The sequence below is a fragment of the Dasypus novemcinctus genome, chromosome X, assembly GCF_030445035.2.
Source record: "Dasypus novemcinctus isolate mDasNov1 chromosome X, mDasNov1.1.hap2, whole genome shotgun sequence".
NCBI lineage: Eukaryota > Metazoa > Chordata > Mammalia > Cingulata > Dasypodidae > Dasypus > Dasypus novemcinctus.
Window position 1 is genome coordinate 155830542 of NC_080704.1, and position 12113 is coordinate 155842654.

General features: G+C 52.7%; 1 protein-coding gene across 1 annotated transcript; it reads left to right on the forward strand.

The window, feature by feature from the left end:
- The first annotated feature begins 6600 nt into the window (after positions 1 to 6600).
- LOC101435083 (small integral membrane protein 10-like protein 2A) lies at positions 6601 to 10938 on the forward strand. Its single transcript, XM_004483120.5, has 2 exons — positions 6601 to 7343; positions 8960 to 10938. The coding sequence occupies exon 1, from the start codon at positions 6806 to 6808 to the stop codon at positions 7037 to 7039; it is 234 nt and encodes a 77-aa protein (XP_004483177.1). The 5' UTR covers positions 6601 to 6805; the 3' UTR covers positions 7040 to 7343; positions 8960 to 10938.
- The last annotated feature ends 1175 nt before the right edge of the window (positions 10939 to 12113 follow it).

A 12113-nucleotide genomic window follows, 5' to 3' on the forward strand; every position in this document is an offset into this window, starting at 1 on the left:
TTTGAACCATGTGGTAGACGGACGCCCTAACCACTGGGCCAAGTCCGCTTGCCTTCTTTGAAGATTTGGATGATGGAAGTGAAGCAACAGCCAATTTGTAGCTCACATGTTGCTAATCTGCTGGCTTACCAGATGACAAGAGGCAATGGCCAGGCTGGGAACTTCTCCACTTTTCCCTGGTTGTACCTACAGCTTCTCTGCATTCTGATTCAACTTCGATGTCTGTTCTCCCAGTTAGTGATTTGGAAGCAATTTCGGGTTTATATTTCTCTCTCTTCAGCTTTTCTAAAACTGACATCTTTAACAAATGCTTTCTAGTATCTATTGTTTTAGAGAAACACCATTTGTTTTTGCATTTCTAATCCAAATATTTTGCTGTTTGTCCAGAACCTTTTGCACATCCTGCCATTGCACTTGACTCTCTAAAACCTGTGTTAATATTTGGTGAAATCAGGGGGAATTTTTTCCTCTCAGCTTACTCTACTTCATAATTTACTTATGCTTGTTATTTTACCACACTTCTTTCCATAAATATTGGAACTAGTGGCAATAAGTTCATTGTAGAGAATGAAGATTGATAGTAGGAAATATAATAAAATGTTGGTATCTAAAATTTTTTAAAGACAGTGTAGCACCGTATGAGGTTTCAGTTTGTAATTTATTATGTGAGTCTATTACAGAAGCGTTTTAATGATATGACTACATACCAAAAAGAAGAGTTCTGTAAATGAGGGTGTCAAATAGATAAAAAGTCCCATAGAATGAAAAGTAAGTTCTGATGAGTTCTGCTTTCTCTGGCATTGCAGAAGCTTAGCATCCAGTAAAGGTCATGCCCCCCGCCCCCCAAAAAAAGAGTCTTATTAAACTGAAATGAATTCAAGTCACACAAAGAATGCTCTCAGTCTTTTATTGTTATGAAATATCCTTTTTTGGCCCTGGTGATATTCCTTATTCTGATGTCTATGTTGTCTCCTATTAATTTAGACTCTCCGGTTTTCTTTTGATTAGTGCTTGTGTGGTATATCTTTTTTTAAAAGATTTATTTATTTCCCCTTTCCACCATCCTAGTTGTCTGCTCTTTGTGTCCATTCGCTGTGTGTTCTTCTGTGTCCGCTTGCATTCTTGTCAGCGGCACCAGGAATCTGTGTTTCTTTTTATATGTCTCCTTGCTGCCTTAGCTCTCTGTGTGTGCAGCACCACTCCTGGGCAGGCTGCACTTTTTTCTCTTGGGGCAGCTCTCCTTACAGGGTGCACTCCTTGCGCATGGGGCTCCCCTACGCAGGGGACACCCCTGCATGTCACAGCACTCCTTATGGGCATCAGCACTGAACGTGGGCCAGCTCACCACATGGGTCAGGAGGCCCTGGGTTTGAACCCTGGATCTCCATGTAGTAGGTAGATGCTCTATCGGTTGAGCCAAATCCGCTTCCCATGGCCTATCTTTTTTGATCCTATTATCTTTAACCTGTCTATGTCTTGAAATTTAAAGGAGCTTTCATCTTTTCTAATGTAGGCATTTACTGTGAAAAATGTCCCATTTTGATGGCTGCAGGAGCTCTAATGATAGCCAGTGTTTCATTCCTAATAGGTAATTTGTGTCTTTTCTCTTCCTTTTGTCAATCTTGCTAGAGGCTTATCAGTTTTATAGGTATTTTCAAAGAGAAAGCATTTTGTTCCATTGAGTTTCTCTACTCTTTTTCTGCTTTTGATTTCACTGATTTGTTCTCTTATATTTATTATCTCCCTTCTTCTAGCGTTGGGTGTGTTTTGCTTATGCTACATGAAATAAATCAGCGCAAATTACCATATATTGTTCACTTCTATTTAAATGAAATTCCCAGTATAGGCAAATCCATAGCAACAAAAAGTAGATTAGTGATTGCCAGGGCCTGGGGTAGGGAGGAAGTGGGTGTGACTGCTAATGTGTATGAGGTTCTTTCTGGGGTGATGAAATGTTCAAAAATTAATTACTGGTGATGGTTGCAGAACTCTTTGACTATACTAAAAACTATTGAATCGTACATTTTAAATGGTTGAATTTTATGGTAAGGGAATTAGATCTCAATAAAGCTATTACTTAAAAGGGAAAAAAAATAGAAGTTTGTTCATAAGGGTTTTCTAATCTGCTTCTTTTGAAGCCCAACATCTGGACAGAAAAAAATAAGACAAGTACCCACCATATGTCATATAGTAAGTATTCCATTCTAGATATCTCATGTTAAAAGGAACATTGGTAAAGTGTAGTGTTTCTAGAGGAAGGTAATGTAGACAATGAAGGAACTGGTCATGGGAAAAATGACTGAAAAAAATTTGTTGTTTAGAGAACAAAGGAAACATGCATGTTCTTTCAAATAGTTGAAGGTTGTTTTAGTTTGCTAAAAGCTGCCAAAAGCGATATGCCAGAAATGGGTTGGTTTTACAATGGGGGTTTATTGGCTTGCAAGCTTATGGTTCTGAGGCTGAGAAAAATGTCCAAATCAAGGCATCATCAGGCAGCACTCTCTCTCTGAACACCAGCTGTGGGTGATCCTGGACTCCTGTCACATGGGAAGGAGATGGAGGCATCTGTCACTCTCTGCCATCTCCTCTGGGCACCATTGCTTTTAGTTTCTGGCAGCTCCATCTGTGTCTTTCTCTCTTAGCTTCTGTGGTTTCCTCTCTGAGCTCCAGTGTGTCTCTCTCTGTCTCTGTGGCTTCCTCTCTCCATAGTCATTCTGTTTATAAGGTACTCCAGTAAGAGGATTAAGACCCACCTCAGCTTATGCCATACTGAAGTAATCTAATCAAAAGGAAGGTTCCACCGACAACAGATTTAAACCCAGGGAATGGATTACCTCTAAAGTTAGGATCTTTTCTGGGGTTCATAAAAGCCTCAACCTACCACAAATGTCTATCATACAAAAGAGAGGTTAACCTCCTACTGTGTTTTCCAAAGTTTAGAATTTAGACCAGTGAATTGAAATTGCCTTTGTCCAAAATAAGGAATGGGCGGTCTTGAGAAAGAATAAAGTTCTTGTCATTTTAATCATCCTAGCACCAGCTAGAAATTGATCACTGATCAGAAATACTGCTAAAAATATTTCACCATGATGGGGTTTTTAAACTAGATGGCCTGAAAGATCTTTCCCACTTCCAGGTTCCTGTGCTAATATGTCCAATTTTTTAATATTCATTTTCATTGTAAAATATTAAGTATGATCCTTGGGGGGGAAATGGTTTGTTTATAAGAAACATACGATCATGCTTAAGAACAAAAAACTCTTTAAAACCATAGAAGAAGAATAGAAGTGAGTTTTTTGCAAACAGGATAAAATTAGTCATGGTTTTTGTTGTTTAATTTGCTCTGCCAATCTGCCTTTTAATTGGTATATTTAGACCATTTATAGTCAAGTAATTACTTATATGTTAAGGCTTAAGTGTCCCATTTTACTGTATGTTTTCCTTTGATTCTAGTTTTTGTTCTGTTTCCTTTTTCTTGCCTACAGTGGGTGATTTGAACATTTAATTCCATATTGACTTATCTATACTGTTTTGAATATATCCCTCTGTATTGTTTTTTTAGTGTTACTTCTAGGTGTTACAATATATGCCTCTCTCTACCGGCCTTGACATTTTAAACGACTTCCAGTGAGGAATAGAAACAGTACTTCCGTTTAAGTCCTTTTTATCCTCCTCATTTATAAATTATGAATGTCTTAAGTGTTTTCTCTACATACATTGAGCACCACATCAGATGACCTTTTAATAAACATGATTTTAAAAACTCTTTTGTAGGATAGTCTATTACATTTGCCCTTATCTTTAGCTATTCCAATTGTTCTTTTTCATTCCTGAAGTGACATCCTCCTTCTAACTATCATTTTCTTCCTGGTTAGGGATCTTTCTTTGGCCATTCTTTAAGTGTAGACCTGCAGGTGACAAATTCAGATTTCCTTCATCTAAGAATGTCTTAATTTCCCCTTCATTCCAGGGAATACATTTATAGACTACACAAGTTGTCTTTGGCAGTGAGTGGGAAATGGAGCGCTAGTTAGTCCTGTAGCGGGATACCTCCTGCCCCACATCTCCTTCTTTAGTTTCCTTCCTGTAGCTTTGCCTTTTTCACTTGACTGTGGAGGTCAGCTTCAGCATAAATCAATCTGCTGGTTTCCTTAATCAGTTACATGTGGTGCCAAACAGATGTTCAAGTGTGACACTGAACAGGCATTTTGAGAGGGCCCAAATACCCAGATCAACTCTCCAGCAATGCGTGGGGTTGTGGTGAACGTACTTCTTGCAGAAAGCTTTTTAAAAGCCATGACCATAATGAAACATGAACATTTTCCTGCATCTTTAAATAGTTCTGAAAAACATGATGGGATGTGAGTTGGGTTATGTTTTGTTAACACAGAATAAAGAGTAGATGAAACTCACACCAAACCAAAAAAGTATTCTTTTTCTGCCCAACGCAGTTCAAGGAACAATACCTGGGACTCCAGGGTTTCAAAGAGTTTGCTTGCACACAGGAAAGGAGATCGGTGGCCTAAGGGCCCAAAATCTGCCTCCCCCGCTGTTGAGTTTAGGGTTTGTATGGATTCAAACAGGAGATGGTGAAGTGGTTATTATCACAATAGCAAGTTTACCCAAGGGTGAGGCCAGTCTAGAGTAATTATAAACAGTGGTGAAACTACTCTAGCTGGTTTCAATAATTTCAAGTATATTAACCTTTGACTATTTTCTAACATACTGGAAGTGAAAAGGCATCTATATAATGGTTCAGTAGTCATAATTATTTGTTAATTCTTAACCTCAGCTACAAAACCACTGGAGGGCTTGTTAAGCACACCGGCAAGAAAGGTCATAAACAAGGACAACTGAAAGCCTGGGCGGTATTCAGGGCGAACAATGGATTAAGAGGAGTGCTTAGAAATCACTATGGTGTAAAGGGAAGGACATCAGCAAAATTCACCAACAGGGAAATATACATCGCCAGCAAATATACCGGAAAGGGAAAAAATGCACGTGTGTGTCTGGTGAAACTCCCCAGCAGAGTTTCTAGAGAAAGCGAATGAAAGGAAGGTTCAATGGGTTGACTGGCCCGGTTTTCTGGGGAAACAGGGCGGGGGACTGGGTGAACGAGCTGAGCCTTCTGGGTGGACAGTCTACACAAAACAGGCATAGTGGTCCTGACCCTCCGGCCCTTGACTCCACTCCTGCGAAGCTCACAAAAGCATTCCCCGGGGAGCACCCCCTTACAACCCCCGGTCATTGCCCTTAGGCGCAGAAGGGAGGGGGTTGGGTTAACCCTGAGTGGCGGGTCCTTGGGGGAGGGGCGGTGTCTGCAGCGGCCCTCAGAAGGCTCTCAGCAGGGGACAGAGCTGTGTGTGTCTCCAGGGCGCGTCCCCTGGGACTATGACAGCAGTGCTGGTACCAGGAAGGGGGGCGGGGCTGTGAAAGAGAGGCCTGAGCCGTAGGGCGGGTCCGGTGTGGGCGGGGTTGTGCTGAAGGGCGGGGCTGTGGAGGTTCCAGCGGCGTCTGAGGGGCGGGCCTAGTTGGGGCAGGGCTATGCCTGAGGGGCGGGTCCTGTGGGGCAGGGGCTGAGTTTGAAGAGCGGGCCATTGGGATCCTGGGTGTAGCCAAGGGGCGGGCCCGGTGGGGGCGGGGCTAACCCGGGCCTGAGGATCACGTTACGTCAGCGGAGTGGGGCTGTGCCTGCGAGGCGGGTCCTTTAGGGTGGGACAGTGCCTGCCGGGGCGGGTCTAGTGGCCTTGGGCCTGCACCTGAGGGTTGCGTCACTTGGGTGTTCTCATTGTGCCTGAGAGGCGGATACTTCGGGGTGGGCCTGTGTTGGCAGGGCGGGATTCCCGGGAGACTGGCCGGGCCGTTCCTGCAAGAAGAGTCACATAGGGGTCCGGCCTGAGCCTTGGGAGGCTCGTGGCAGGGACAGAGGTACACCAGCACCCACAAGGGGCGAGGATCTGCCGACCTGGAGGGTTCCGAGAAGGGAGGGGGCCTGTGCCAGAGGGGCGGTTTCTGTGGAAGTGGGCGGGGCTGTGCTTGAGAAGTGGCGTCGGGAAGGGGGCGGAGCTGTGCCTGTGTGGCGGGTTCTGGGGGAGGAGTTGTTTCTGTGGGTCACGTCACGTACTGTGGGCGAGCAAGTGCTGGCTGGACTGGCACTGGGGCGGGTTCCGCATAGGTGGGCGGGGCCGTGGTCTTGGAGAACGGGACTGAGCTCGGGCGGGTCTTGGGAGTAGGGTTCTATTTGATGGTCACAAGTGGGGTGGGCGGGCCTGCGTCTGCGGGGCTCGTCCCGTGGTGCGGGATCCGTGGGGGCGGGGCTAGTTCTGCGACGGCCTCTGAGAGGCTCCCGGCAGGAGCCGGGCTATGCCTGCGCCAGCGAGGGGGACGGGCTTCTGGGGCGGGCTCTCTGAGGTGTCCCGGGGGCGGGGTTCCGTCTGCTGGTTGCGTCAGGTGAGGGGCGGGGCTCGGGGGCGGCTCTCTGAGGCGTCCTGGGGGCGGGGCTCCGCCTGGGGTTGCGTCAGTGAGGGGCGGGGCTCGGGGCGGCTCTCTGAAGGGCCTTGGGGGCGGGGCTCCGCCTGGGGTTGCGTCAGTGAGGGGCGGGGCTCGGGGCGGCTCTCTCTGGCGGGCTGACAGGTCCGGGGCTGCGGAGCCCGGGGACGAGGGGGAGGAGCAGCGGCTGAGGGCGGGGAGGGACGGAGGGACGGAGGGGGGAGGGACCGAGGGACGGAGGGCGGGACGCCCGGCAGGCCGCTGTCGCGCTAGGCCTGTGGCGTGGGTTCAGGCGGCTGTCGGCCCTACCGGGCCCATGGCGGCGTCGGCGGCTCTGTCGGCGGCGGCGGCTGCGGCCCTGTCGGGCCTGGTGGTGCGACTGTCGCGCTCGGCCGCGGTGCGCGGCTCCTATGGCGCCTTCTGCAAGGGGCTCACGCGCACGCTGCTCACCTTCTTCGACCTGGCCTGGCGGCTGCGCATGAACTTCCCCTACTTCTACGTGGTGGCGTCGGTGATGCTGAACGTCCGCCTGCAGGTGCGGATCGAGTGAGGCGTCCGGCGGCGCGGCCCGGGCGCCGGCATGGAGGACGGCGGCGCCGCGGCGCCGGGAGCAGGCCGCGCGCTCGGGGCCTCTCGGCTGTAGTTCTGCGCGCGAGGAAGGACAGAGGGACGGCCCCGGGCCCGGCCGTGACGGATCGCACCGGACCTCCCAAGGCGGGCGCTTTGCCGCGAGCTCGGGACGATTCTTTCAGGCCGCCCGACCTGTTGCCTCGCATCGGGAAGCAGAGCAAACCCGCCCCCTTTTGGAGAAATTCTGCAGCTGCAAGGTGTCCCGACTGGCCCCGTCCCAAAAGGTAGCAGCGGAGAGATTGGAGTTGGGGGGTGAAGGGAGGCGGTTGCTTGAAATCTAGACCGCAAGGCCCCTTGGTGGTTTGGGGGGCAGTAGGGCAGGTCCCGGCTAAAGCGGCCCGAAGAGCAGCGGAGCCGAGGAAAGGCGGGGCAGACCCAGGTGCCCCCCACTCCCGGCCAGCGGCGCTACGATGGGGGTCACTGCGGCGCTAGCACCTGGGAGGGCCGCCCGTTTACCCACAGGGACCCTTCCCTCCCGCCCACGGCCCAGGCCCCCCGCCCTTCCCAGGAGGCCCTGACGGTGTCCCCTGCACTAGGTGGAGGCCCCAGGGGGTCCTGGAGGAGGAAAGGCGCCCCACCCTCCTCCTCCACAGCGCTCAGGGGCAGGCAGAGAGGAAGGAGGGTTCCGGTTTTGGCCAAACTCCAGGTCTGCCCCTTCTCAGCCCCCAGGCCCCTGGGGCGCTCTGCAGCTCCCCACGCTGCCTGCCCCAGCTGCCCCCTTGGCTCCCCCCTCCTGCCTCGCCTTCGCATCCCCCAAAGCTGTGTCCTTGGAGACAGAGAAGAGCTGGGAAGAGGCGTTCCTCCCTTTCCTTCTCCCCCAGTCTTGCTCTGTGCTGGACTCGCAACAGATGCTCCCCACAGCTGCTCCCAGTGCCACAGAGTCCCTTCTCCAGCGGTGGACGCCTTGAGATGTCCCTGTGCACCTGAAGACTCAGGGAAATGCGGCTGTCCCTGAGAAGGCAGCTGTCCTCAGGGTGGGGAGGGGGGGAGCAGAGGAGAGGCAGGTGGAGGAAGGGGAAACACAGCTCCCTGAGTGAGAAGGCAGTCCTCAAGTCTCCAGCTTCTCTCTATTTCAGGACTTGGTGTTTGCAGGTGGTGACCCACCCCTTCTCTGGCCTTGTCAAGTGAGCCAGATCCCTGCCGAGGGGGCCCCAGAGCTGCGGGGAGGGCCTGGCAGGAGGAGAGGAAGGGCATCCAGGCTGAGGCACAGCGTGGGCAGAGGCCAGGGAGTGGGGTGGCCCAGGGATCTGGTTCTGGCATGGGAAGGGCAGGGCCTTGTCACCTGGGCATGCAAGTGACAAGGACACTGTGAGGGAGATGCATTCTCCCCACCTTAGGACTGAGGAACCTGGGGGGGGGGAGGGCCAAGTCCCTGGTCACACAGCTGAGCAGTGGCAGTGCTGAGTCTGCCCCGGGCCCGCACTCCCCCACTGCCCCCGCCTCTTCAGGCTTCTCCAAGACCTGGCACTGGGAATGGAAGAGGGGGCACAGGGCTCCCAGGGGACCTGGGGAGGGGGTCCAGGGGGGTAGGGAATCTGGGGTGCTACGGATGGTCACAGAGAAGACTGGGAGGACAGTCTGAGCCAAGGTGGGGGACGAGAGATGAGTCCCAGAGCCCCTGGGAAGCCAAGGACCTCACCCATGGGCCTCGCCTTGCCACCCTGCACTTGACCGAGGGCTCCTCAGCAGTTGAGTGGCACACGCCTCCCAGCTCTGGTGGTGGAGTGGGCGTGGGGGCTGTGGTTCCTGGGGATGTAATGTAACCAGGAGAGTGGAGGGTTAAACTCTGGGATGCTTGGGAACTGGGACCCCAGGCTTACGCCTATCTCTCTGTCCCCAGGTTTGGCACCCACATCCCCAGGATCACACTGGAGACCCTCACCCAGGTGGGCTTGATCCCGCCCTGGAGGTGCTGGGTGTGCCGCTGACTGGGGAACCGAAGTGGCCAGGAGCGGTCCCGAGCGGGGCCAGGAGAGGCTCTGGGCCTCGCCACCCTCCACGCACCCACGTCTCCCCCGGGACTGAAAACGGCAGCATTTGGGCCCCCCCAGCGACAGAGCGGTCCAGTCTCATACCATCTTCCCTCAGCCGTCCAGCTGGAACCAGGGACCCAGGCTGGATGGTGGCTGCCGCAGGCCCCTGCAGTTTCCCACAGCCAGGGCCTGATGGCTTCCTATGTGCCAAGTCTACTGGGAGCCCCATCCTGGAGGCCCTTCTCATCCTCCCCAACCCTCTCCGCCCAGGACCACTTCTGGGAGCTTGTCCCCCTGCTGACTCCATCCCCCGATCTCTGAGGGTAGCCTCTGTGAGAGAAAACTGACACGGGGCTGGGTGAGAGCAGAACAGAAGAACGCGCAGCCTCGCCTGATCTGACACAAGTTGCGCCCCTCTCAGACCCGGGTCTCACCCTCTGGGTGACTGGATGTCAGCTCCAGCCTCGTGCTGGGCCAGCCAAGAGGGGAGGTGGGTCCTGACAGTGGCACGTGGGAGGCTCTTCGCTGAAAGCTGTGTGTCGAGTGAATGTGGTGAGTGTATATGTGGTGCGACTGTGTGTGTGTCATGTGTGAGTGGGATATATGAGGAGTATGTATATGGTGTGTGTGAGTGTGAGGGGGTGTGAGTGTGTGGTATTTGTGAGTATATGATTTCAGTGTATATGCTGTGAGTGAGTGTATGTGGTATGTACAAGTATATGTGAGTGTGTGGGGGTGAGTGTGAGTGTATGTGAAGTGAGGGTATATGGTATGAGCCTGTGGGAATAAATGTATGTGGCATGACAGCATGTGTGTGAATGTATGTGGTGTGAGTATGTGAGTATATGAGATGTGAGGGGTGTGTGTGCTTGTGTATGGTGTGAGTTTGAAGGTGGCTGAAGGTGATGTGTGTGAGTGTATGTGGCAAGAGTGGATGTGGTAAGTGAGTGTAGTGTAAGTGTGTGGTGTTTGTGAATGTATATGGTGTGTTTGAGAATGTGTGGGTTAGTGTATGTGTTGTGTGACTATGTGTGCTAGTGTATGTGAGAATATGAGTGAGTGGTGTATGAGTGTTAATGTGTGTGGTATGTGAGTGTGTTAGTGTATGTGGTGTTGTCTGTGAGTTAGAGTATGTGGTGTGTGAGTGTGTGGTGTGAGTGTGAGTTAGAGCATGGAGTGGGTTAGTGTATGTGTGAGCTAGTATGCGGTGTGTGTGTTAGTGTAGTGTGTGTGCGTGTTGTACGAGCGTGCGTATTTGTGAGTGGGAGTGTGTGGGAGTGGCTGAGCTGAATGCGCTGTGCTGGGTGCCGGAGCCGTCCTGTGCCAGGGGCCTTGCTGGAGTGCCTGGGCTGGAGGCTCTCTGCCTTGCAGGTGAAATGTGTGCCAGAGCCTCCGGGGTCTGTGCCCTCAGCCCTCAGAGACCACCCCCCAGGGAAGCCCCGCCCCTGTGCCCAGGGCTCGGAGCCTGCTGTGCGTCCTGTGCTGTGCTGTGGCTGTCAACTAGGGCAGGGGACAGGGCCATGCCCATAGCACTGTTTCCTGCCCCTGCTTTTCTTACCATTTTGGACTTGCCTAGTTGTCGCACTTCTGCTTCCCTTTCTGCTTTCTCTCCCCCACGGCCCTTGCTGCGTGACAGGCTCTCGATGCACTTTATTTATTTGCGATCTGTTTCCTGGGTGGCAGATCTACAGTTTCAGAGACATCATGCTGAACAAGATGGCTTTTACTTTTCTGTTTGTGTTAACTCTGGACTGGTCAGAGAAATGTTCTCGTTTCTGGTGTTGTCAAATCTTGTTGTCTAAGTTAAAAAAAAGCCCTTGAGTTGAATAAAATGAAGCAAAAACTAGGCCTGGTGGGACACGATGGTGTTGAGGGAGAGAGGGGGGCAGCGGTGAGGGGCCTCTGATAGCCAGGAGGCGGGGAGGGGATCCCTCAGAGGGCTGTGCCCGATGGGCAGGGGATCCCTGACAGGGAGCAGGAGAAGAGAGCAGCACAGGCCTGGCCTATGGTGGAAATTGGTCCCACTCACAACCTTTGTTCAAACAACAGTTCAGAGCCTGGTGTTAAAAAGTGCTTAATTTGGTTCATGGCTGAGCGTGCGCTAGAGCAAAGTGAAGTGGAACAGATGGTGTGCAGATCATTTGCTGTAGCCCACAGACCCCTCTGCAGGAGCAGGTGGTGAAGAAACCATGGCCTTGGAGAGAAGACAAAACACCAGGACCTGGGAACTCGGTTTCCTTCCCTCCACCATAGACCCAAGCTCTGCCCGTCAGAACCCCATCAGTGGCAACCGAAAGCAGCCTGGCCAGGGACTCGGGTGTAGCTTCTCGGCAAGTGGGCAGAAGGCTGGGAGAGAGGGCAGGGGGCACTCTAGGGGAAGGCCCACAGGGCCCTAGGAGGTGGGGGCCCAGGAGGGAGGCTTCCTGAGGACACGGTTATGGTCAATCTGAGAAGCCCAGCCTGGAGGGAGGGGCCCTGGGTACACCCATCACCTGCTACCAGGAGCCCCTGGGGGTCAGAGCACCTTGACAAGAAGGACCCCTCCAACAGCAATGGTGGCGAGGCCCTGTGGCATCGGCCTTCACAGGACGGATGGTTCTAGGCCCTGGTCAGCTTCCTCCCTTGTCCATGATGAGCCTGGTCAGCGCCTGATGGGGCACAGCCCCACACAGCCAAGACGGGAGAGGATCAGATCAGAGCTGCTGCCCAAGGCATGGCGATGAAGGGAGCAGGCAGCAGGCACCTCCTGCTCTGCTCAAGAGCAGCGCCTGGGAGACCAGACCCGGACCCTGAGCCCAGCTCTTCCACTTACTCCTGGGGGGCCCCAGGCAAGCCTTGAGTTTTTAAAAGAAAGACCCTTCAGGGTGGTTGTGGGTGGGACATGTGAGACTGTCTATCCTTTATCATCAGGGCTCCCCTAGGGCAGCCTCCTTACCAGGAGAAAAGGAGGATGCCTGCTGAGAGCCTGCGAGGCACTGTGCTAGGTGCTCTGTCCCTCAGGTCATCACAATCCCCACCACC

Coding starts and splice junctions, on each gene's coding strand:
- LOC101435083 (XM_004483120.5), top strand. CDS start 6,806: ATGGCGGCGTCGGCGGCTCTGTCGGCGGCGGCGGCTGCGGCCCTGTCG.